This window comes from Protopterus annectens, chromosome 8.part1, assembly GCF_019279795.1.
Source record: "Protopterus annectens isolate FY-2018-M chromosome 8.part1, PAN1.0, whole genome shotgun sequence".
Taxonomy (NCBI): Eukaryota; Metazoa; Chordata; order Ceratodontiformes; family Protopteridae; genus Protopterus; species Protopterus annectens.
In genome coordinates this window covers 293,595,630-293,623,509 of record NC_056742.1, presented here as the reverse complement: position 1 = coordinate 293,623,509, position 27,880 = coordinate 293,595,630, and the positions used below count along the sequence as shown (strand labels likewise).

General features: G+C 35.5%; 1 protein-coding gene across 1 annotated transcript in view; it reads left to right on the top strand.

Annotated features, from left to right (window-relative positions):
* The window catches only part of SLC7A9 (solute carrier family 7 member 9), a 369,032-nt gene that overhangs the window by 100,901 nt on the left and 240,251 nt on the right, over window positions 1–27,880 (top strand). Inside the window, exon 3 of the mRNA XM_044081885.1 lies at window positions 26,743–26,985. Within this exon, the coding sequence (XP_043937820.1) occupies window positions 26,743–26,985 (243 nt within the window). The remainder of the gene's footprint in view (window positions 1–26,742; window positions 26,986–27,880) is intronic.

Genomic DNA, 27,880 nt, shown 5'->3' with positions numbered 1-27,880 from the left:
TGTGTGTGTGTGTGTGTGTGTGTGTGTGTGTGTGTTTGGCTGCCTGGAAGGTCCCAGTATGGCAGTTAGTGAAGGTATAGGTTAGGTGTGTATGTGTGTGTGTGTGTGTGTGTGTGTGTGTGTGTGTGTGTGTGTGTGTGTGTGTGTGTGTGTGAATGTATAAGAGTCTCTGTGAGTGAGATCAGGTGGGGAGAGGGCTGTGTTTGTGTGTATGAAATGAATGTCAGAATGTTTGTGTGTAGAGGGTGGTAAACCACTACAAACCAGGGATAACTCTAAAACAATGTATCTTAAGGACACTAAAAGGAATTAAAACAATGTACTCTCCCACCTCCCACAGAGGATATTAGTCTTTTGTACTGCCAATAGACATTAGGAATAACATGAGGAAAATATCTAAAACAAAAGAAAAAAATACAAAGGAGGGGGTGTGATGTCCCGTATCTAGGCCAGTAATCAAGGAGCATGAATCCTCACTACTGGCACTAGAGAGAGACATTCACTTAGAACAAAATGGATACACTCGGTATTTCCAGATGCAACTCTCCAGATCAAGTACAATTTCTCTTAAGAGCACACAGGGAACACAGTCAGTCTAGGGGCTTGCCCCCCCCCCTCTCTCCCCAGATCCCCAGTAAGACTCTCCACTGGCATAGGTGTAGGGTTGAGTCCTTAGCTGAGTGTCCAAGCCAAGTCCTCCAGCACTCGTGCCATGGAAACAGTTTTGCATGTCCTTGCTGCAAGCAGCTGACACACACAATCTTTGAAATTTTTTGCAATTTGATTTTCATACACACACACACACACACACACACACACACACACACACACACACACCTGAGAAAGGCTGGCACAGATTTACTAGCTATATCCCTTTCTGCCACCAGACACTCCAAAGCCAGCTTTTGTAAGGGTCTTGCAAGGGTACCCAATTTTACTGGGTGAAATTAATATTAATACAAATGGTAATTCCTGACCAAACAGCCAGGCTTTCAGGAGTGGCCACAGTGTCACCAATATATATAAGTACTCTCAAAGGTTAAAATATTCTGTAAAGGTCCAGCCACAATGAAAAGTTTAAATATATTTAATAATAAATAATAAAAGGACATGAATATAGTAAATATCTATCTAAAATAAACACCAGAATTTTAGCCACAGGAAATATTAAAAATAACACAGGTGGAAAGGTTCACACAGTTACAGAAAAACAATACTTAACTAATCTTACTATATTTTCCTGACTGATCTAAAAAATTATTATTCCCTGTGTACTTACTAGAGCGAGGCAAGATGAAGTAGGTGATATTTCCTTCCTTGTCAGGCTCCAAGAAGAGAGTGCAATGAGACTTCAGTCTCACCTAGTATTAAAATATATTTTTTTAGTGATGGATTACAGAATGGCATCACATACATCTTGTCATCTGACTTCTGGTTCCCATGCCACCCCCCCTTGGCTATAAGCTGTCAGGATTTAGCATATATGTGTCAATAATGTACACACAGAGAGTCTTGCTAAGATCCGCTGCACCTCCACCCTTCCACAGTAGCAATTAGGTCACCCCAAAGACAATGCAGGAAGCTTCCTAGTACAGATTGTTTGTCTTTGGCTGCACTGAAAACTGTAGGCTACAATCCTTATTGCCTAAGCCAGATAATTTAATTTCAAACTATTTTCAAAGTTTGAGATTAACCTCTTCTCTTCCAGTATCTGCTGTTACAATGTATAAATGTAATCAGTTACAATACAGTATAGTCTGATATACATGTATATTTCTTTTCTGTCCAGCAGGACACACTGTTGATACATTTTTAATACAAGCAATTTTAAAAGTACATTTTTCAACACAAGCATCTGTACAAATCAGTTTGATATACAAATGACATATAATTCTTTACAAAATTCCAGCTAGCTGTGCTGGCATATGTTACACATCCACTGCCCTACTTCTCCTAGCATAGCTGGCAATACCGCCATCATCACAGGGGGAAATACTTCAATCTCCACACTCCTGACACAGAAAACAGCAGTATTAATCCATTGCACTAACTGATGTTAGTGTAGCAATTTTCTTTTAAAACTTTAATGAGGATCTTGACCATTATTAAATACCTACAAAAGGTCATGAGTTACGAGGGACAGGGCACATTTTAAGTATAATTCTCAACCTCATAGTGCAAGAAATCTAAACACAGCCAAAAATAATGAGATAAACACACACAATCAGGGATGATTTCAATTATTACTCTTATAAATACACTTAGAAAGTCACTAGAATAACAGAGTTTGCATTAGCATGCAATTACTAAAGGATATGAAGTCTGAAACTCTAATGTCTGGCATTAATGGCTGAGAGTAATCATTTGTGAATTAAAAGGATAGTGAAAACATAAGAGGAGACACTGAGAATGTTCTTCCAACTCAGGGGCAAGTAAGTGGTATATGGTGTGTGTGTGTGAGGAGGGTGTTCTAATGTGTGTATACGTGAGACAGACAGAATGACAGAATGGGGGGGTGCATGTGCCATTGTGATGCATGGGCCGACAGTGTTATCTACCACACTGCAAGTGATAGTCTGTACTTGGAATAGTTAACAGCAATTCAGAGACAGCCAACAAACCAATAAAGGGGGACCTTCTTCATTGCGGCTAATGTGTATTTGAATCTTAAATTCCAACATTGTATAAACAGACCCTTTGTCCGTAGTTCTTACAGAGAGCATTGGGGGTGTTTCTGAATCCTTGGGATAATCACAACAAAATATTGGAACTGGAAAGATCCTCTTGAGATCAATACGGAACTTGTGGAACTGACAGTAGTGATTGCCAGAGCATATTATGGCCTTATAGGCTTTAACATCAACAAAACTAGGGAGGGTATCCTGGGAAGCTTGGGACCACATTCTCAAAATCAGACAGGATTCAGATACTCAAATTATTTGGAAATAGGGCAGGAACAATGGAATATAAATTGCACTAAGGAATATTTAATTTGGTGCTAACTGCCCGAGTTCAACAAGCTGAAATTATATGTTAATAGAAATCAAATGTTAAATTGCAGGACTGGTGTTTTAAGCCAGACTGCTGGGTACATCAATGGGGATTTTCTCTTTTTTTCTGCTGTCTATCCATGGACTTAGTATATGGAAGTCTGGGAAGAATCCCCCCTACAAAAATTATTTTTTTCTTCATAGGTGGATTGTAGGGATACTGTAGTTCTTGATAAGTTGTGATCAAGTCATTTTTTGAATGATTGTGTAAAGATTATTCATGATGGAAGTAAGATTGCCTGTACAAACCCATGAGCAGCCAAGAAATATTAAAAAAGGAGCATATCTTTCAGTAATGTGTACTGTTGGGAAGTGCTACATTGTGACAGAAACAGTCCTTTGAGTCAGAATGGGTACAATTATTTAGTTCTCTGCATATTATCCCTTCCAGGCACCATTCCCAAATGCAGATAAAATTATGTTTAAATATCTTGTAAAAACAGGTCAAAAGACTTTTTACATGTAGTCAACACACACCAACTTCTCCTTTGGATCAGTCACAGAAGCAAGCAATCCTTCCAGAAATCAACCAGATGATAAAGACATTAGAGATTACAAGAAATAGATATTCAGTGGTGATTTGCTGGGATAAATGTCAAGTTTGTCTGGAAGAGGAGGAATAACTTAAATACAGGAATATTTTGTTTTCATAAGAGTAAGGCTCTGAATGTGTGCACATTTTCTTGGTGTGAGAAATTTTGCAAGAGGGAAGGGGATGGGGATCCAGATCATTTTAGTAATGCAAAAAAAGTCTTTCACTGACAAAACACTTTGTACTGGTGGTTTACCTTACAGTTAGTAGTTGTGTTTATAGTGTGTTATTCACATGTTTGTTTGTAGAAGAATGATAATACTGCCAACAAACTTTATAAATAGGGGAATCTATGTTATCTTAAATACATGGGCAGTGTACTTACCAATATGGAACTGGACTTTGGAATGGTATCATATGAAGACTAAATGTATTAGAGAAAAAAAGAAAGATTTATGGTAGAATGTGTCCCAGCTGCAAAACTTTAAAAAACTTCAAGAACAAGAAATTGCAATTAAGTGCATACGTGTGTGTGTGTGTGTGTGTGTGTGTGTGTGTGTGTGTGTGTGTGTGTGTGTGTGTGTGTGTGTGTTTGTGTGAGTGTGTGTGTGTCTATTTTTTGGGTCTATATTATATCATTGAATGCTTAAAAAAGAGAATGATGAATAATCCACCCCATGTAAGTGAAAGCTTACAATCTCGAAAGCTCAGAACAGAGATTTTTTTCCAAGGGAAAAAAAATCGCTGTTACAAAAAAAAAAAAATTGAAAGAATACATAAAGTGGGGGGCTTTGCCCCACACAACCCCCTTACTTAAATATAACAACTCTGAGATCACACTACAGGGCCAAAAATGGCAAAGTAACGGAAGCGGCCAAACAAATTCTTTCCCTGGGAAAGAATTTGCTTAAAAGCCACTTCGCTATTTTGCATTTTTGTTGTTTTAAGTTCGACCAAGACGCATTCGATAAAATGCATCTTTGGTCATCTAATAGGAACCCTATTTTTTTTTTTTAATTTAATTATAAAAATGCACACACACACACACACACACACACACACACACACACACACACACACACACACACACACACACACACTCATTCACTCACACGCATACATACACACACACACACACACACACACACACACACACACACACACACACACACACACACACAGGTATATATGCACATATGGTTACATACAAATGTATAGATATATGCTGGAAGGATGGCTCACACTAAGCTTACCTGTTAAGAAGTTATTTCCATACACTCCACATATTTCAGGCATGAACTTAGAGTATTCCATCCACTCATAAAGTCTAGTTTTGAAAGTAGATGTGCTGCTATTATAGGAATCATAAGAAATTCAAGGTTATTGAGTTTTGTGACCATTGCATCTTACCATTTCCCACCTTAGACTGTAGCTCCTTTCTCAAGGAGCACCATACCAGTCATACCTGAGTTGAATTTATGAACACCCAGCCAACTGTTCAGGTTTTGTTTAAAGGAAGATATAAAGCACATTGCTTTAACTGTAAGAGGAGTCTATACAAGAGGTGAGGGAGATTCTGAGTAATGAATCTGTTTGTATGCTTTGCTTTAGTGATTTGTTGAAGGAGGTTTAGCTCTGTTTTTCTGGTATTGGTGGGACTGCTTTATTTATGAAGATACAAGATATTTTGGACTACTTGGTTCCTGACTGCTCAGAAGACAAGGTATAGATCTCCTCTGTGGAGCCTGTAAGACACAGGAAAGAGGGACAGTGCTGATAGTCTTTACTGGTAATGTAAGGATTTTAAGACAATGGTTCTCTTTGTTAGGAGCCTCTGGGTGAGGTCTTTCCAACTGTCTGATATGTCTGATGAGGTACATCACAAGAGGCATTGTATTCTGTAATCGGTCTAATCAGTGCTGAATACAAAGGGACAATAATCTCTTTTGATCTGGATCAGCTGCACCAGGTAGACAGATTTCCTGGGAATTGTTGCTGCATTGTGGTCAAAGGATAGGAAATTATCAACCCAGGTTCCCAACTCTCTAATTACATTTTCATTTTCAAGTAGGGTGTTGTCAGTGTTATATGTTGAGAGTATAATTTGTCTGCCAAATGTTGCAGTTGTTGCATTTGTTAGCATTTAACTTAATCCCATTTTCAACACACCAGGCCTTTGTAAGTGTAAGTTCTTGCTGGAGGGTTTATTTGTCAAAGGGAGATTTGACAAAAACTCCCAGTCTGCAGTCATCCACAAACTCAGTTAGCCATAGGTCTTTATTTTAAGTCTGTAGGTCAGAGAAGTAAATACTTACCAAAAGTGGTCTCAGCACTAAGCCCTGCAGAACACCACTGGTCATCATCATGTACTCTGATACTATTCTGCCACTTGAACTTTTTGGGTTCTGTCTCTTTGCAATTTTGCTACCCATCTTGCCACATAAAGATATATTTGTAATGTATTTAGTTTATTAGTTATGCTAGCATAGGGGATGGTCAAATGCCTTGGCCAAATCAAGATAAGCTGTGTATAAGTGTGACCATTGTCTACAGCTTCAAAGAAGTTAATAAGTTAATCAGGTTCATTAGACAGGATCTACCTTTTACAAAACCAAAAACTACTTTGCTTGACATTTAGAAGGGCTTTATTCCAAAGGCAAGAAATAAGCCAGGCTGCAAATATGTCATGACAGGAGGTGTTGTTAATAATGGAGATTGATGTCTGGCAAAAGTGGTAGACAGATTGTTGGTTCTAAGAAGGTGGCAGTGGTCTTAAAAGGAAGAGATTTTCAGTGCTTGAAAAGCTAAATACAGATCAACCCCCATGGTTAAAAAAGTTAGAGAACTCCCAGTTCTAGGCATGGACTGTGGATTACCTCTAACTTGAGAAATTTATAAATAATAGAAACATGGCATGAAAGGAGTGGAAAAGTGATATATATATATATATATATATATATATATATATATATATATATATATATATATATATATATAGTTCTACTAAACATCAACACTACAGAGAATTATGTTGGACGATTAGAATCTAAACTAATGAAAGCTAAAACACTATTCATCTCTTCTCTCACCAGGCATTTTAGATGAAATATGTCAATTGTTTTCTGACCCCTTCAATTTCCAATACCTCCTGCTTCCCTACAAACATTTAAACCCATTTCACATCTACACAAAATCCTTTCCTACCTCCTATTTTAATATTTTGCTCTTAAACAATGCCTCTGTTCTTAAAGCTAAATAGCTTCCCATTCTTGGAAGCTCCAATTTTGTACTCAACAGTCTCAATTTCAAGCTTTTAAAAGAAAGGAACTACCTATCTAACGAACAGTACATGAAACTATATATTTTCTCAGAATTTCCTCAGCTCTCATTTCAAATAGACTCAAATTTTCACTTGCTGTACATGAAAGATCATTCATTGTTTCCTCCCACATCATGGAATATACTTCATGATAATGTAACTGCCATAGATACACTTTGAAAAAATGAAGTCACACAACCTAGGAATACAAATGTCAATTATTTGTAGATGTTGATTAACATAATCTACTTGTAGTCTGTGTCTTCTTCACTGCTTAATTTTTTCAACAAATACAATCATTTACTCAAACTCTGGCAATCTATGTAACAGTATGTAAATATATTTATGATATGTATATATTGTAATTATGACTTAAAAGTTTATCATTTACTTTTGTGTTTTCCTATTTAAAAACTGCTGATCTATGTCTATCACCTATTTTGTCCATTTTTTTTTTGTTATTGTTACTGTACTGACTTGTTGCAGATTTGTGGCTGAAAAGGGTCTCATATGAGCGCACAGTCAATTAACAAACAAATAAAATAAATAAAGTCTGCTTTCACTTCTTAGAAGTTGATGCTGAATAGCATCAATCCCAGGACTGAGCCCTGTGGATCCCCACTGATGGCATTCCTCTGGCTCGAGGAGGTACTCCCTTCATAAAAATGGAGAGTCTGTCATGCAGCAAAGTAGCTATCCAGTAAATAGGCTAAAATGGGCAAGTTTATACATGATTCCAGTATGTAGGAGGGTAACAAAGGCCTTGGCAAGGACAAAAAAAGAAGTATGAAATGTTAGGCCATCATCCTGGGCTTTACTGTTCCTTTTAAAAATGAATTACTATTAGTAGGCACAAATTACGTTTTACAAGTCCAAACTGGCCTTCAGCCAGGATTTTAGGTCACTTATGTCCTTGTTTATCAGCTTGGCAATTATGAGCTTCATAATTTTAAATATGATACTTATAAGGCTAACAAGTCTATAATTTCTAGAACCTGTTGTCTGGCTGTCTTTGCACAATGGTACCATTATGGGCATTCTCCATGCTTCAAGGTGATAACCCATGGTCAACTGAGAAGGGTATGGCTAAGTGGTGCTTGACACTTCCTAGAAGATAGCCAAGGATATTTTCAAGTCTCATGTAACTATTACTTTTGGTTTAAGAGAGCAGAACATGGTCCAAGATGATTTTGCAGTGGATGGTATGGTTGGTACTTGGGGAGGATATCTGGCTGAGATGGAGGGTGTAAATTTAGCTAAATTTAGCACTGAATATTAGCAATAACTTCAGAATCAGAGTGGGGACTTTACTGGTAATAAGTTCAGTACAGTAATGGGAAGCATTACTAAGCTCCCTAATATAACTAAACAAGGTCTTGCAGTTATCCTTATAGCTGATCATAAAGTTGGATTCATACCTGGCTTTGTCCTCCTTGAAGATGCGGTTGAAGATTTTGCTATGTTTTAAGACCCTTTTATATGGGGAGACTGGTGATCTATTAGACATAGCTTGAAGATTTATTTAGTTGCTGTAAAGTGTTTTATACGGAAATTTCACCATATGGGCTTATTTATGAATTTACCAGAAACTGGACAGGTATGAAATATGGGACAGCATCTTTTCACCACTGTGTATTGAATCCAAAGAGGTGAGAGCATTTATTTGTATTAACAAAGATACTTTTTGTGACATTTTTTGAAGAGGTGCAGTATATGGACAAATTCTTACAGCAATATAAAATACAAAAGACTAAAAATCCTTGGAACTTATATGTTGTGCAGGAGTTTAATAGTCAAGCAAAAAAGAAGATATTCATACAATTTTGTACTGAAGTTGAAAGAGACAATTCAAAAGACTATTTAAAAATTGTATGTGCAGATGTTATGGACATTACAAAGATTTATGACAATAGAGGTTTATGGACTGGGGGATGAGAATGTGGTGTTATATTGGAAATGCAAAATTACAAAATAATGTATTTGCCTAGTATAATTATCTGGAGGGGAATAAGGGATTGGTTAAGTACTGGGGTCAACCGAAGTCCTGTTTTCTTTATGTCAAAAATTCTTCGGTTGACCCCAGTACTTAACCAATCTTATCACAAATCAAACATCTCTTTTTGACACAGTTATTAATTAAATTAAAAGGAATAATTTGAGAACTGAAATTGTTTATTTTATAGTATCAGAGAGTTTAAGGATATTACATCAAGGAGTTATAATTATGGGTTTTTCAGACCATGTAACAATCTGGCTAGAGATTCAAGAAAAACTAGGCTATATACAAATAGGTAGAGGGATAAAAAAGAATTAATGAATCAGATTTAAATGAGTATGTAAAGGAAATGATACACCAACTATGGATAGATCATATAAACATGAGAGGATTTTATAAAGACCGGACAAGTTGGTGGATTAGTCTAAAATAAAAATATAGAAAAGAAGTATTGGAATGGCAAAGGAAAAAAGAATAAAAGATAGTTGCAAATATAAGGAAATCAATAACCAAATCTTTAAAAACATAGCAGACAATAAAGACATTTCTTGAAAAAGAGAACATTTTATATGAAATGAACCAAGAGAAAATTTTAAAAAATGTTATTCAAACAAAGTTATTTTTTACAGAGAGAAAAAGAAGAAGTAGCACTATACCTAAGTGACATGGTTAAAGAAAAATAAGAATAATAGGAGAGTTAAGGAATGATGAAGAATATATAGTGAAAATACAAAAAAAAAAACAATGCAGACAGTAAAAATACATATTTTAAAAAATGTCTTCACATGTGAGACTTTGAGAAAGAATAAATGGAATTTAAAAACGTTAACTGAAACTGAACATGGACTTGAATATCTGATGTTTAAAGACATGCAAGATTGGCAAAAATATTATTTTCTAGAGGTGTTGAATGAATATTTTGAAAGGGGGTAAATGAAGAAAAAAATCTATATGGGTGCAAGGAAATTTACATGGAAAAGGGAGAAAGAACAGACATAAAAAATGGAGACCACTAATATTAAATAATGTCAATTATAAGATTTTTATGAAAATAGTAGAAAAAAAGAATAGTAAGTAAAGCTAATAAGTAACTAAATGAAACAATTTTTGGAATAAGAGAAAAAGGAAGTCAAACTTTTAATGATAATAAGAGAATTGGTAGATGATGTAATAAATAGGGAATCAGAACTGAAAATATTAGTAGGAAATGTGAGTAATGCATTTGATATGATTCAACATGAAGCATTATGGGAAAAGTTGAAAGATTATAAGTAATAAAATAATCAATATTTTAAGATCAGTATATAACAACAATAAAGTGAAATAAGTGGTTAATGGTTGGTTAAGTGAGACAATAGCAATAAAAAGTAGTATTAAGCAAGGATATCCAGAAAGCAGTATTCTATTTGCATTAATTATGAATGCAGTAGTTACCAAGATAAATTTAGTATTGGAGGAAGCTAAATATTGTACACCAGAGGGAATTCAGATTCCAGTAATGTTCTCTTATGCAGACAATCTAGTATTAGTTGTAAAAAATAAAGGATGGATTAGTACAACTATTAAGACACTTGACAAAGAATTAATGGTGTTAAGTTTGAGTACTGATGAGGAAAAGAGTAAAGGACTGGGGTTCTCATGAAAAATAAGAGGTATTCAGTTTAATAAAGAAGAAATAGAAATTTTGAGAATAAGGTTTGGTAATGAACAACACAGAGTGACACAATGGAAGGATATGATACTTAAAATAAGAAGCATTTGTATATTTTGGAGAACATTTAAACTTATGGATAAGAAAAAACATGTTTAATTAATTCAATAATATTAAGTAAGATGGCACAGTTAGCAAGTGTATTTATGATACCATTATAATGTGAAAAAGAATAATGGATGCATTATTTGCATTTATATGAGGATCTAGACTGAACCCTATTCAAAGAAGAATTCCTTATTTTATAAAAAGGAAGGAGGTTTGGGTTTGATAAATCCAATTGTGTATATATAATTTATACAAAATACTGACAGGGACAAAGGAAAAAAGGAATATTGTTAATAAAGATTATAGAAGAAAAATATAAACCAACATGGGAAAAGCTTAAATGTTTAAAAAGAAGTAAAGGAATTACTTGTATGGAAATCAAATTACATCAAGAGAAAATATTACTTTGGAAGATTGATTAAAAAATATAGAAAAGAATAGGAAAGAATTGTATGAAAATATAATGGGAAAATGTTATTATATTTACCCTTGGAAGCAATTAGAAGAAAAAAAAGTAAAAGCTGTAAAAGCAAGAATGAAAACATATGAAAAATATATGGAATGTACAGATTTTTTGTGGAGGTTGTCTATAAGTAGACTTCAAGTAAAGGCAAATATGCCATATAAAACAATAAAAGATGGGATTTGCATATATTGTGGGGAATTAGAGACCACTGAACATGTTTTTTGAAATACAAAAGAGTAAACCAAGTCTGAAAAGAAATATGTGACAATGAATGTTTAAAAGGATTGAAAATGTTAAATGTAAAAATATGGACATGATAGACTACAAATACTATGAAAATATGAAATAAAATGATGTAGATAGGTTAGATGAAATTTGTTTTTTGTAATTGGAGTGTCTGGAATGAAAGAAAGAATGAGATAAACTTTAATGGGAAATTGGTTCTGCCAGAAATTCTAAAGAAAATAAGATTTTGGTTGTGGAAAAAGAGTATGGGGATTGAAAGCCTAAAATTTTGAAATATGTGTTACCTGTACATAATTGTAACTGAGTTGTAAAATTTGTATACAGAATGTATATACTGTATATTGTGACTTTTTAAAATAAAGGATCCCTATTCTTTAGAGGACAGGAAGTGAAGCACTCTCTGGAGCTGCTAGATGGCACTGTATGGCTGCTACTGTAGTTCCAGGAATTCCAAACCAGAAGAGAGTGCAACAGAGCTGGAGAGAGGAGCAGTAGAAACTTACAGATGGAAGAAAGGAGAAGGAGATGAAATAACTGTTAAAGAATTGGAAAATGGAGAACTGCAGATACACGTGCTAGTAAATTTGATAAACCAAAAGAAGTAAGGGAATCATGATGGAATAACATGGCAGACAGAGTATTACAGGAGGAAAAAACTAAGAGGTTGGAAACATAGGCATCATCCTGTCAAGGGAAAACAATGGAGGTATTCTTCTCTGGTGGAGTAACCAGTTTTTATGATTTACCTCTTCAACGGGTTTTTTTCTTTTGTTACAAAAATAAGAGGTTATGCAAATGTAGCAAGGCAAGGACGAATGGCAGAGGGAACTGAGAGGACACAAAATTTTACTGTTTCCCAACAGACACAGAGAAAATGACCAGTGATAAGAATAGAAAACAAAATTGATGGCTGTGTGAACAGGTATGACATTATGGATAATATTATTTTGTAACTAGGGTATAAAATTGAAAACACAAAAGGATTAATTCATTTGGGAGCTGAAAATGTTTGTAGGGACATTTAAAAGCTTTAACTTGCTGGAAACAGTTATGACTGAGACTGAAAAAATAAATAGAGTGGCACCATGGAAAGACTATTTCAGAGCTTGAGACTACAACTAAAAAAAGAAAATAAATGTGCAGTTTAGGACTTCAGATATGGGTGAGCATTTGTTAAAACTGTTTTTTTCTTTCAATATGTAGTAAAGTGCATGCCATTAAAAATATGTGATGAAAGAAATGTATGTATTGGGGGTTTGAAACTGTGGGTAACAATGGATGTCAAGGATGGGAAAATTCAACACATGTCAAATATAATTGTGAATGGTAAGAGAGAATTTGTTAGGTACTGGGGCAGATCCAATTTAAGTAATTTCTGTTGGGATGAAAATTATTTGGTACCAGACTGTAATAAATGAAGGTATGGCCTATGTGGGTAGAGAGGACATATAACAAAAAAACTGTAAGGCTTTTTCTGGAAAATGTAAAGAAATTGGACACTTCTGACTTGACTTTCCCATATTAGAAAAGGAAAGAGTAGAAGAAGAGGAGAGTTCAGAAGAAGGACAAACAGTAGAAAGTATTATTACAGAAGATGTTGAAAGAGAAGGTAAGCATAGGGAAGGGGATACTGAAGAAAGGTTAAACTATGAAAAGGTAGTTAAAGAAGAAGCAACAGTTCAAATTAAGGTTATTAATATACAGGAAGAGAACAGATTTACAATTTTAGAAAGTGAAGAGATTGAAGAGGTAAAATGGAGACAGAAGAAGAACACGATAGTGAAAATCAATTGATGGGAGACATAGAATAAGAAAGGGTATATAAGATCTGGAAGTAAAATATTTCCAAAAAAGGAATAGGAATTTTACCATTAAATGTAAATAGAATTATAAATGGTATAAGAGGTTTGGTAATGGTGGAATGGTGTAAAATAAAAATGGGAATTAATACAATGTGGAAATTTAAAAATAAGAAATAATAGAGAATGGACATATAAAAGGGGAATTTTTAATATTGAAATTTATTACATAGTTTTAAAGAGATAAAGAAATAATGCGGAGTACCAGATGTAACAAAGATGAAAAAAAAAAAAAATAATACATGGAGTTTTTTTGGGGGGGAAGGGAGGTGAAATATGTTCAAGAATAGAAATTGTTATACAAAATGAAGAAATGAGAAATTTACCTCTAACAATAATAGTACCATGAAGGGTAATGATACATAATATGAGAATGGGACAGAAATGTATAAGAATAATAGCTATTTATGTATTTACTGACATGATGGACAGTAAACAGTTGTATGAAGAATAAAAAAAAAATGTGTTCATAAGTACATCAATAGTGATGGTAGCAGATTTTAACTGTTACCTAAGAAAAGTAAAGGGAAATGTAACACAGAATAATAAGATGTTAAGGGAAGTAATACAATGTGGAGATTTAAAAGTAGGAAATAATAGAGAATGGACGTATAAAAGGGGAATTTTTAAGATTGAAATTTATTGCATAGTTTTAAAAACGTGAAAGAAATAATAGGGAGTACAGGTGGCATAGTTTTCAGATCATAGAGCAGTATGGGCTAGAGTAAGGGAGAGCAGCGATATAATAAAGGAGGGGAAAGGATTAAAGAGATTAACTGCAGAGATTAAAAAGGAGGAATAAGTGATGAGAGAAGAAATATTATGGAAAGGTCATATGACAATGAGACATTTTATAAAAACTAGAAACTGGTAGATAGTGTATAAGCAGAAGTAGAACAATAAAAGAGAAATAAGATGAAATATGAAGACATTTACCAATTATGAGAAAGAGAGAGAGAACAAGGAAGTGACAAACTAAAGGAACTAGAAAAAACAGATGTATGAAAAGAATAGAGGAAAACATAAAAATCATGTTACATAGGCAAAGATTTTTTTTCTGAAAGGAAAGAAACAGGAGGCCTCCCCTTATTTAGGTAAAGAAGTAAAAATGAGAGAAGAAAGTATGGATGCTATCTTAGATGGCAAGCAAGAAATAAAATATAAACAAGAAGATGTTATACAGATGGTAGAAAATTCTATAGAGAAAAGGTATGAAAAAGAAGAATTAGATGGGCAAGAAGAATGAAAATTAAAAAATATATATATCTAAAAAAGTAGGAAGTGATATAACAATAGAAGAAATAGAGAAGGTGATAAAAGAAGCTAAAAATGAATCAGCACCAGGATTAAGGGTATAACTTATGAGTGTTATAAGCAAATGATAAAGGCAATAGAGAATTTTTAAAACAAATATTAAATGAGTGGATAAAGGAAGGCATAATGGAAAAGCAATAAAGGAAAATCTATAAAAATGCAGGCCCATAAAACTATGAATTACTGACTATAAAATATAAAAATTCTACAAAAGAGAATGAAGAAAGTGTTAGAAGAGGTTGTAGAAAAAGGTATCTATTTTATAAAAGGAAGACAGGTGAAAGAAATGTTATATAATGAAAGTAGTAGATATGATACAGAAAGAAAATAAAGAGGTAAAACTGATACCATTTGACATAGCTAAAGCATTTGATAAAGTGAGCCACAAAACAATGAAGGAAATGGCACCAAAAGTAAGTGTGCTACCTGTTGTACCATTGACACTGCATATAAGGTAAGTAGTTTTAATTTTTTAAAAACATCTTTATTTAATCATCACATTTTAAAGGCTCCTTATTGAAAATGTTGTCACTCAAAATGTTGAATGCTGAGTGCCATCATGTAAAAATAAGATTGAAACTGCAGAAGAGCGAATCTCAAACTCTTCTACTTTAAACTTCTTTTTTGCAGGGGCAAGTTTTACCTCACACCCCCAAATTATATATACATATATATATATATATATATATATATATATATATATATATATATATATATATATATATATATATATATATATATACACACACACACACACACACACACACACACACACACATATATATATATATATATATATATATATATATATATATATACGCACACACACACACACACACATATATATATATATATATATATATACACACACACACACACACACACACACACACACACACACACACGCACACGCACACACTAACTCCAAGATCACCATACCTCAGAGAAAAGGGAATATTCCAAGAAATAGCTCTCTAATAGTATAAGTCTGCTTTTTTGGCAATTCAGTCTCTATTTTGTGGTACTTGATTTAGCAGGTCCTGAGATTTCAAATGGTTACCCATTTTAAAGTGTAACACGGGCTTACATACATCGATAGAAAAAAAACTGCAATAGTTTCCATTCTTATCATCATTTGGTATAGATATATTGTTTTCTTAACAATTTTCATTCACTCCAACTTTATATAAGTTGCCCAGTTCCTACCTTCTGTTAAATTCCACTCCTCCTCCTCCTCCTAAATATTATTCTGTATATTTTGTTTGCACAAATTCCTTATGTTTCTATGAAATTTGTTCCTTCCCCTTTCTAAAGATCCCACCTCCAGTTCTTTTATGTCCTTTATGGTATCCAGAGCTTCATTTATATTGGGAACAGATTTTGATTTCCATTTCCTAGTACTATATTTTTGGCAGACAATAACATTAAACTTAGTGAGACCTTATTATCTGTAGGCAATTCAGATCCTGAATCTATTAATTACAACCATTTGTTTCCTCAGCAATTCTGTCAAAATTTTCAAACTCTGCAAACATGTAATATTCCCAAAAAACATGTTCCCAATTATCTCTTTCTTCTCCATCATGCCTCCAGCATTTGCAAACTACCCATGAAAAATTCTCTGAGCTCTACTTTAGATATACAAATATCTATGCAAACAGTTCCATGCAAAAATTCTAAACCTTCTGGATTTTGTTGCATATTTGGTATCTTTACATGTTTCTTTCTATTGTTCTTTTGTAAATTGTAGGTACCCTTTTCTCAGTCTTTTCTATCTTCTCCTGATTGATTTTTATACTTATCATGGAATTTTTTATATGCCCTACTAACTATCCTTTTTTAAGCATTTTCTTTTCTAGAGTCAACTAAAAACTCTTCCAGAGCAGGTCTTTTACTTAGCACTTGTCATCCCTTTCTCTTTGCCTATACTTTGATGTCACTCTGTGATAGGAAAGGCAGTCTCTAACCAGTAGTCTAAACTTCTGTTTAGCCTAATCTCACTCTATTACTTTTCCCTTACAAATTATTTGCTCCCAGACATTAGTTATTTTACTAATTGCCTCCAGTAAATGTCAGTCCCCTCTTGCCTATTTAAATACACCTACTTGTAGAAATATCAAATGATAAAATCTCCTTTCTCCATTCCCAGACTGACTTAGTTCTTAAAAAAAGCTTTCTAAAACTTTATGAATACAGTACTCTGTATGGTTGTTGTTATTTTCATAAAAAACTTAAATCCAAAATTGTGTTCTATCTTTATGTCTTGAACTCTTCTCCCCTTGTTTTACCATCATCCTTTTTCTTCTGCTTGAGTTAAGTACATGAGCCATAACTGCATAGCTCCATGGTACCCATTCATAAAAGGTAAACCTAAATGACCTTGCTGTATAGGAAGAATCAGCTTATCTTACTTAACTCTTGCCCTTATCTCCTCCTAAATACATTCCTTCAATGTGGCTTTCTTCACTGAATATACCAGATGCCCCTTAACCTTCCTGGGCTCAACCTGAGCCACATATGGGACCTACAAGGAGATCAAGGATGCAGGTGCAAAATCATACTCATCCAGGCAGTATGCCTTAATCCCCCTCCAAAACCATGGCAGCCATGTGAGCTCTGCAACTGTTACCTACAGGAGATGCATATGTACTTCCACTCATGTGCAACCTCTTGACCCAAGTAGTAAACCACTTGCTACCACTTGCAGCACATTGCTTGCCTGGCTCTTAGTGCTGCTATTACAGCAAGCCTAGGCAGCATCATCACCCTGATAGGCAAGCTGGCATCAGCCTCTCTCTCCTATCTTTCCTCCTTGTGTGGTCCTGCAAGCACCCATGCTACTAATTGAATCCAGGTTGCCTGAGTTACAATAAGGGCTTTAAGTCTGTGCCACACAGTCAGATTTCTTAACTCTTTGTTGTCATCCACAATCTTATCCCTATCCATAATCATGAATCCTTTTTAATCCATGTACCTAAATACTACATCTTATCATGTCCACATAGTTTACTGCTACAACTTTTGTTTTACCTTCATTTTATTTTATATCCCGAAAAGGCTTGAAACTATTTCAAAATGTTCTACAAAACCACAATGTCCTTTTCTGGAATTATCAAGCAGAAAATAAAATCATCTGAAAATAAAGATCACTTTTCTTGAGTACCATAATGATTATATCATAGAACTTGTGAAGCCCTTATTTTCTAATGACTCTAAATATAAAGAAAATAACAGTGGGAAAAGAGGACATCCTTTCCTGATTCTTTTGTTCCAACACAGCCTGTCAGAGAAGAACCATCCCACCTTAATTCTTACCTCTAACTAACCCTTCCCAGCTTTTAGCCCTGTTATTATATCAGGAAATGCAAATGCTACCATTGCCCTACAAATAATATCCTAGCTGACTCTAATGAATGCTTTTTCAGCATTGAGTTCCACCAAATTGTAGGACTTTCTTAAACTTTGCATCCCTATCTTCAGTGTTCTATTAATGTTTTAAAATGTCTCCCTGCCCTCCATAAATTCACAGTGATCCATATATAGCAACTCTGGTAATGTCTTTGCCATTCTCTTATTTGGTATAACAAAGACTTTATAATCATGTTTTAAAATTGAAATTATTCTATATGAAGCAGCTCTGAAGGCTCTTTACCCTCTTTGGGTAATACAGCCACCACAGCTTTCTTCCAAGATGCTGGTACATTCTCCTCTTTATAGGTTCATAGGTTCATAGGATGATACTAAGCTACTGGTCTGGAGGTCCTTATAAGCCTAGCCAAGAATTTCACCCATATTCCCTCAAAGTCAGCACTTGTTTCCCCTGTCCAGCAGCAACACAGGTGGGATCCCAGCGGTGTATTTTCTGTTTCCCATCCAGTCATCCAGGCTCCTCTTAAAGAGGACTAGAGAAGTACTCTGCTTGACATGGAAAGGGAGTCTACTCCACAGAGGGGGAGTCTTTGGGATACAAATCTATCCGGCCAACAAGTTCTATTAATGTTGCAGGTTAAGGACTTGTATGTGGGTTGCACAAGTGGAGTTTGTCTTACAGATATGCAGCAACTTCATCTGATATGGCCTTGTATGCCAGACACAGGTCACCACTGAGCAGTCTGTATGAGACTGAGTAGAAGGACAGGGCTTTTAGCCTATCTGTATAGGATAGGTATTTGAGACCCTGGATTTTTCTGGTCAGGAATCTCTGTGGTCTCACCAACTGCTGCATGTGCTTAGCAAGGTACATGTTGAAGGAGGCATTGTACTCAATAATGTGTCTGATAAGGGAGGAGTACAGGGATGTTATGGCCTCCTTGTTCCTGGATGAAATACCCTTATTTATGAGGTGGGCCATGTAGAAAGCCTTCAGTACAATGGAGATGACGTGGTGGTCAAAAGTCAGGTTGCTATCAACCTGGGTGCCCAAGTCCCTCATGAGAGATTGCATGTTTAGTACATTGTTATTAATGTGATAATTAGTGGGGATGGCATTTTCCCCAAAGGGGATAATGATGCATTTCTTGGCATTCGGTTTGAGGCCATGCTTCTGGCACCAGTCATTAGTTTGGGTAAGGCCCTCTTGGAGGATGTTCACATTTAAGACAGTGCCCAGCTTGCAGTCATCTAATATAAAATACTATTAAATAAAGCTTTGCATATCTTAATCACTTTCCTTCCTCCAGACTTCCACATTTTTTCAGAAATACTATGGGTTCCTTGAGACTTCCCTGCTGCATGATGCTGCATCACCATTTTATGTCAATTCTTCCTATCTTAGCTAATAATTATTGAGTCTCATTTTCCTCTAACTTTGACATAATCAAACCTTTCACAAATATACCATTTGTGCCTTTTCTTGATTTCCTCACTTTTCTGCTTTATACAAATGTTTATAAAACTTGCAGGATATCTACTAATACCTCTATATGGTCTCATTATTTTTGTGTCATAGGCTCCTTATGTCTGGCTACAGTTCTTTCTACTTTCTGTTGCCTACGTTGTTGTGCTAAAAGTTTTACACTCTAGAGTCATCAATCAATAGTTGCTTAACAGCAGACTTTCTAAATCCATGCATATTATTCAAAAACTGCCTTATTTTCCCTTTACTACTTTGCAGCTGCTCATGTTGTTTTCAGAGATTCCACTCTTCAGCAAAACTTTAATGTTTGTCAGCCCTTCTAAATAATCCCTATTATTTCTCTCCCACACCTCCTTCTGCCTTTTTCTACTATGCTTTTAAACTGCATTTTATTTCATTCCACTTGCCAACTATCCCTTTTGAAGTATTTTCTGTCTTCCCTAATAATTCTCAAATCATATCCATTGCCTATTTCTTAAATTCTTCTATTTTTAACAGATAAGTAGGAAGGCACCAGTATCTCACTTTTACTTTTTATTGGTCTACAGTCTGGTATGGTTATTGTATGGGTCTCAAAGCCTTCAATGAAATACACACGGTGCTGTAAAATATTATTTGTATTCAATCTAGCCTAGTTACTATATCTTGAGGAATAATATGTAAATTCTGTCGAGTTCCTGCTACTGTATTCATATCATACATACCAAATATTCCCATATATTTCTTCCGAAATCCACCCTGTTTTGGTTATATCTCCCTTCTAGGTCCTGATATAGCCTAAGTATTACAAGTCAGGTTCCAGTCCCCACCCATAAATGATATTCCTTGCTGAAAGTTTATTATTCTCTCAAAATTCTTGGTAGTTTTAGGTGGAATAAAAATATATGCCAATGTAAATTTTTGACCCTGCCAATAAAAAAATTAACATTATTGTCTTTATTTTCCTTTTGTAATCAGTACTCTTCCCCCTCCCCTTTTCCTTTGCACTGGATACTGAGCTGCTTGCCCATCCTGAAATCCTTTCATTGTTAAATTCACATGTTCATTTATATCCAAATGCATCTTATGTAACATTGCTATGTGTAACCTACACCTCTTAACTCATTACAGCATAGTGGCTCCTCCAGATGTTTCTGCAGTGATGCCACTAGGTCTCACCACCCTAGTCTGTTTATATTTGCATTAATATTTTCAAAATCATGCTATGTACACACTTTTGAAAGACTTCATCTAAAAGTTTATGTGATGGGCAACACAACTGCAGTGATACTTGACCTCTGTCTAGTGCTGCTTAAGAGATATTAATTGTTATTCATATACTGTTTCTTTATATTGAAATAATTTTTATATTTTTTTAAATATCTCAGCAACTGCTTAGCCTTATATGAAAGCTCAAAGATGAATGAACAATATGCTGCTGACAGAATGTGTACAATCTGAATTGTTACTGAGATGTAAGATGTTTACAAAATATTACAAAATTAATATTTACAGTTTTTATTATTACATGTTATACAATGACTATCCATTAGCATTCAAAAACAAGCACGCTGATTGGCCAGCCCAACCAGCATGCCCATTATACATCTGGGTATATACCAACGGGAAAAGGTCTGGTCGCCCGGACTTTTTCCCGTCAGTATATCTCATATTTTTTTTTTTTTTACTTTTTTTTAATACAAAATGAAAACGAAAGACATTTTAGGTTTGGGAGATGGCACAGACAAAAATAAAAGGATAATCAGGTATGTTCTATAAAACTTAAAAAACTTACCTCATTTTCCTTTTATTTTATCTGTCCCGACTCTCCCTAACATAAAAAGTCTCCCGCGTTCTTCTTTTTTTTCATTTTTTTATTGATTATAACAAAGAAGAAGAAGTAACGGAGATCTTCCTTTCTCCATCGCTACCTCTTCGCAGCCCTGATGTACTGCTTAAGCATTGGAGCACAAGTCCCATACGCATGCACAGTACATCAAAACAAGGCAGCAATATACCACCAGCTGTGGAATAACAGTAATGCGCTGTTATACAAAGATATTATTTAAGAAACGTAATTATTTTTTTTCTTAAATAATGTCATTGTATAATAGCAATAACTGACTCTGTGGTTGTGGTATATTGAAGATTTACCCACAGTTGGCTTTATTTAATCACTCGGGCTTCACCTTCGTGATTAAACCACACCAACCATGGGTAAATCTTCAATATGCCACACCAACTTCATTGGTAATTACTATAATATCCATTTTAAGACATAGAATGCAATGAATACTACCATTGTGTAGATTTGTTTTGGTAAATAGTTTGTGATTTACAGTTTTAGTAACCCATATGGCTCCAGAGATATGAACATTTATTTGAAATGTGAGGCTATAGCTTGATTTTGTCAAAAAGCTCAGGATGTACAGCTGCTCTGGTGGCATAGAGGTATAAAGCATGCACTATGGTCCAGCTGAATTGGATTTGATTAATGGCTCAGGTAGGGATGGGTGCACCCTTCATGGGAGGGAGGAAGGAAGCTCATCGATGATGCTGCCTAAGGGAATGAGTGGTGCATACAGGGAAGTTGCCCTTGGATATAGTGGAAGAACATGGGTGCAGGGAAAGGGAAAGTAGGTAGGGCACACAGAAAGAAAATAAACTGGAAAGAAGTAGAGATGGCCAAGCCCCCAGAATGCCATTATGATACATGTCTGGCCCAAATGAACACCAGAATAGTTCAGGAGGCTAGGAGGCATGGGCATGAAGTACTGAGGGCTGGGCCAGTACCAAGAGGGCCTAAATGGACCAAAAATTAAAAGCTCAGGATGCAGTCATTGGGAGTTAATAGTACTATTTCAAAGCACCACTGAATTGAATGAGTTAATATAATTCAGCCCTCTTTGCATTATGTCTGCAGCCATAAGATCATTTACATTCTATGCTAATACTAACAAAGCAGCCATTCTGATAAAAAGCTATTACTCCCAGATATTATACATAGTAGTTAATTTGAATATATGTATCCAACTTAGAACTTACATGCACACACTAATGTGTGGCAAGCTTATCTTATATGTACCTGCTTCTATACATCTCTATTCAAATACATCACATTTTCTCAGACTTAATGATTTAATAAAAACCACTATAAATAAATAAATACATTATCATGTCAACTTCCCAACATTGGATTCAGGTTCAAGTCAAGGTACTCTGGATTTTTCTGGTCAGTTCTTTGGCCTTTTTCTGTTACACAAACATTTTCCTTTTGTAACAATAGAAAAGGTTTCACTGGTAACATCTGTCTATGGGCTTTGTTATAGTCAGACAGCTGGGAGGCAGAGTTCCCTTCAGCTTTCTGAGTCACTTTTTTCCCCCCTTATTAGCATGTTTTGTATACAAAATGTCTTTGCTCTCTAGGAAAACAATTCTAAGACAGTTGAGTCCATCAACTTGAATCTGATACCTACATATCAACATCCACTGATTGCAGCGATAAACTTGCTTCTCTTCTGCTTGGTGTGAAGCAAATAATCATTTTCTGCAAACACGCTGATATCCAAAATTTTTAATAATTTTATTCAGCTCTTTTTGTTGGTAAGATTGCATCTTTATCAATATAGGTCTTTGTTGCCTACTAATAGCCAGATTTGGAACATACAAATGATGTGGCTTCTGAATTAACAAATAAAGCATTGGAACACCAGTTACTTATTTGCACTTTCATAAAATTAATGCAGTCTATTTCTTCAGGTTTTTCTGGTGTATCAAAATATTTCAGGTGTTCCCTGTGTATTCTGCCTTCTAACTCTATTTTTTAAAACAATTCTTGAGAATTCTCATGTTCAGCCTTGTTTTTTCCTCATTTCACCATTGAATTTCTGCAGTTTCATCAGCTTGTATGAATAGTTACTTCAAGTTTCTATTTTTCAGCCTTTTGGCATTTGACTTTCTTTATCCTTCTGAAGTTATTTGATTTATTTCTCCTCTAGAAGAAATATCTTGTACTAAAGCTGAAACTCGAACTTCTTTTTAATAAATAGCTCCAAGAGCCTTCCCAGACAAAGCTTTTCCTCTCATTTTCTGATTGATTTTTCTCTTATTTTGTCCAAATTTCTTCTTTGATGGCACTCAAGCAGTGTAATTATTGGCCAGTAATTGAATATGAACCAAACTGATAAGCTTTATTAGCTTTTTAAGTAATTTCTCAGTTTTAACAGTGGTGAGTTCTAATCATTCTGCTATACTATGTGCGGTTATCGTAGTGAAATGTTTTAGAGAATTTTATTGACAATTATTTGGGCATCTACAAGTTCTAATATGGCATCATGCATAACTTGTCATGCAACAATAAGTTACCTCACAAATATGGATACACCCCTTGTAAACATGAACTCGTGGTAGGTTCTGAACTCTGGCAAGGAGGGAATGCTATGTTTGCAGTAAAAACAAGTTCCTGTAACTACACAAATATGTATGTCTTCCAGGTAGAGAAAAGGTTCAGGCTCAAATATTTTACTATTCAAGCTTCTAGCACTGGACACAGCTACCTTGATATTGTCCCTCAAATTTGCTAAGTGGGTATATGCATGAGCTGGAAACCTGCCTAAAAAGGGGAACTATGGGGGCAGCAAAGGCTTAAGCCAATAAGTAGGTCATGAGATGAAAGGTGCAGCCCATCCCTGGCAAAGCATAATGATCTGCCAACCACTACATCCCAGACAGACACATGCTGAATACTCCTTGAATGACCCCAGTTAACTACTCAACTATTGAAACCATTTCTTTTATCTTTGAGTTTAGGCATTATTCTTAGTGACAACAGAATGCTACTTAGCACCAGTGAGGTTCCTTCCTTGAGGATATGAGAGGAAAACTTAGTAGTTTCTCACCGTCTCCTCCAGAGTGGGGGCAACCACAAGGTAGCACTCATATTTAAGATAGCAAAGCATCTATTCTGAGGGCTTTTGTAATGTCTGTAATTCCAGCACCAGAGCAAGTCAGTTTACTGAAGTCCTCTTCTTGTCCAGTTTTGTGAGTGCAGTGCTGGTGTGCCTAATATCTGAATCATCAGTAACAGGGACCTTGTGATTCTTACAAGGCTTATGATATGCCAGAGAAGCAGGCTTGCAGTTTTGATGATTTATAACAGATGTAGTTATAGGAGGAGGTTGGATATAGATAAAGGTGAGTCCCTGAATAGCTGGTTTTTGCTATGTGGCGGCATAGGCATAGATTTACGCAGGGATTCTTTATCTGGATGCTTTTTGTCCCTGCACTTGCTGAACATCAAGCCTCCCCTCACAGAATATTCCCGAATGAGGATACAAGCTGGTCAGGTAGTCCATCATACCAGTAGCCTCAGCAGTGGTGAGGGCCCTCATCATCATCCTGGGAATAAAAGTGTATTTTAGTAGGCTCTAACCTCTCCTCTGGGCAGGTGCAACTGACCTGCCTCACCATGGAAGTTTCTATGTACCTGTGATGAGGGCAACACATTTGCAGCTTGGCAGTGGAATGCCCACCACTCAGCCATCCTCTGTATTACCACCCCTCTTCCAAAAGATTCTGGCATTGTTCACAATCCACATCCTTTCCCCATGATAGTCATGCCCATCCTCTCTATGCCAGCTCCAGCAAAACCCTGAGCCACTATTAAACTTGGACCATCTGGGCCATAGGGCCATAGTCAAGCCTTCTGTATCCTTCTACAGAAACAAAGCTGACTATGTAGAATTTTTTTAACCACATGAACATATACTGACAGGGTGTTTTACTGCCTTTACTTACATCATATGTAGTCAAGACACAAGCCTCTAAACTAAGTGTTCACATCTCTTTCCCACGAAATGACAGTGGTCCAGAAGTAAAGAGTTGCCAGTAAACATGAGACAGTTGCTGCACAGTCTCAAAACTCCTAGTACTAGCAGACTAGCAAGAGAAGTGGTATGAGCAAGCCATGCATTCAAGATGACAGCAGCAGTACTGGTCATACTGGAACAATTAAGTAAAGGCTGCCATCAATAAGAAACAGTAGTGATTTATGTGCTGGCCTGTATGTACTGGTGTCACTGTAGCTGCTTGCATCTGGGAATCAATGCCTCTTTGCTCCTGGTTTAACCATGAGCAAACCAATAGTACTAATCTCAGACTAGTTCCTGAGAAGCAGGTTGTAGACTCTCTTGGAATCTCTTGTCCCAGAAGTCACACATAGTCTTCTCAATCAGAAATGGCCAATCAATGCACCTCTGCTTCCTCTGTCACCAGAAGCAAAAAAAAAAAAGAAAGTACCAGTAATCCAAAGCTGACACCTGGGAATCAGTTTGCAGGATCTCCAGCAATCAGTAGTTTCTAGGAAGGAAGGAATCATTGACACTTTTGCCATTTTACTCCTTCTTTTACCAGGATCAACAACTACCTACATTGCACGTATGTGTGTGTGTGTGTGTGTGTGTGTGTGTGTGTGTGTGTGTGTGTGTGTGTGTGTGTGTGTGTGTCTGTGTGTGTGCGTGTGAATGCACGTGTGTGTGCATTTATTTTGTATGTGTGCACATATGTATGAAATTATAGGTGTATCTGAGCACACATATGACTGAGTAAACTCTCTAAGGTCCACTATATACAATCCCTAACCTTCCCCATCTTATTTTGCTTAGCCATATTTTCATCATCTTTTTGAAATATGGAAATCAATTAAAATATTTGCAAGACTTATTTTAAAAGATAAATTTATACAGCTCATATTAGCTGTTTAGTTTCTAGTGCTGGAGAATGCATTGTTTAATTTAATACTCCTAGTCGGGTAAGATTTAATTTCAAATATGAGCGTGGAAATAGACAACATACAATAGGAAGCCTTTATTTTGACAAAACCAACAGTAAGCAAGTGCTTTCATGCTTCATTTCTGGGTTTAAAGAAATTTAATTCCATTTTCTTTGCTTATAGAGATTTTAGGTACGAGTGAGACTTTGGATACAATAAGTTTGGACCAACAAAAGCATAAAGCTGATCTTCATTTATTATTACAACTGTCTAACATGCTAAAATGTAAAGCCAGTCTTCCTTAGATACTATTAAACATCTAGATCTTAAATCAGAATTTAAGATATACCTGTACAACCATAATACACTAAATGACATTTTAAGGTATAATTTCTCAGGCCTTGAGTCATCTAGTTTTTTTTTTTTTGAATCATGTGGTTGTTTTATAAATAAATATGCATCTGTCTTTGAAAACAGAACCTGAGTTATTCAATACTGACCCTGTAATCAAATGAATATTTAAACAATGCAAATGAAAAATTGGAAACAGCACTATTGACTAACTGCAGTATGACTTACATCTTTTATTTTTGTATAGGTGCACTTTGCTATGCTGAACTTGGAACGATGATTACAAAATCAGGAGCCGAGTATGCATACCTGTTTGAAGCTTTTGGACCAATTCCTCCATTCCTGTATTCTTGGGGATCTGTGGTTGTTTTAAAGCCATCTGCCTTTGCCATTGTTTGTCTCAGCTTTGCAGAATATGCAGCAGCCCCTTTCTACACTGCTTGTGATCCACCTTCCGTGGTTAAGAAGTTCCTCGCTGCAGCTGCTATCAGTAAGTTAAGTTCCATTTTTAATTATTTGTTATAGCTTCACTGCAAATTGGATTTGTACAACAACTTAACAGAAAGAGTAGTCATTAACCTGTAAACATGTTAATCAAGATGAAAGACCAAAATAAATAGAGTCAACAATGTAATCAGATTTCACCTACATTTCTATCCTAATGATAGTGTAATTACCATGTACTGGCCTGTTAATCAATAACAGAAGTGGGCATTCTTTTAAAACTTAAAGATAAAATTAAATACAGTGAAAATGCTGGTCCTAGGTTTCTCAAAATGTACAAAGTTCAGTCTGACCACAAAAAGTTGTTAGTAAAAGACCATACTTTATTCGAAATTCCAGGTAGATAAGTGCTGTTCTTTAGGGAATAGAGGTACATGTAGGAGGTTTTATAGACACTCTTTAATATATGCATGAACAGGCTATAATTTCATTGGTTAAAACTTTTGTATTTGCAAACTGATTGGTTAGTCATTCGTGGCTGGGAAGATAAGGAAGGAGGGGATGGAGGGATGAGAGGGTGGGTTGGTGGAGAGTGTTATGTTTCGTGGAAACGGTGGGAAAGTAAACTTATTATTGAAAGAATATATACTGGAAGAGGGGGCAACAAATGGTGGACTGAGAGGAGAAGGCCAATAGGAGGGCCGCTCAAGAAATGTTTTTTTGTGTCGGGAGTAGCCATGCTGAATTATGTTGTGTGGCATGTAATTGTAATTATGGACAAAATACTTTAAAATCAAAATAGCCATCATGACAGTAAAATAAAATAATTTATTATATTGATCTTAATCCATAGTGTCAGCTATTAATATGCCAGAAAGTGAGAGCTACTTTGTGCGGTCTTAAAACTAGGTGAGGGGGAGATGCCTCTGTTTTAATAATTA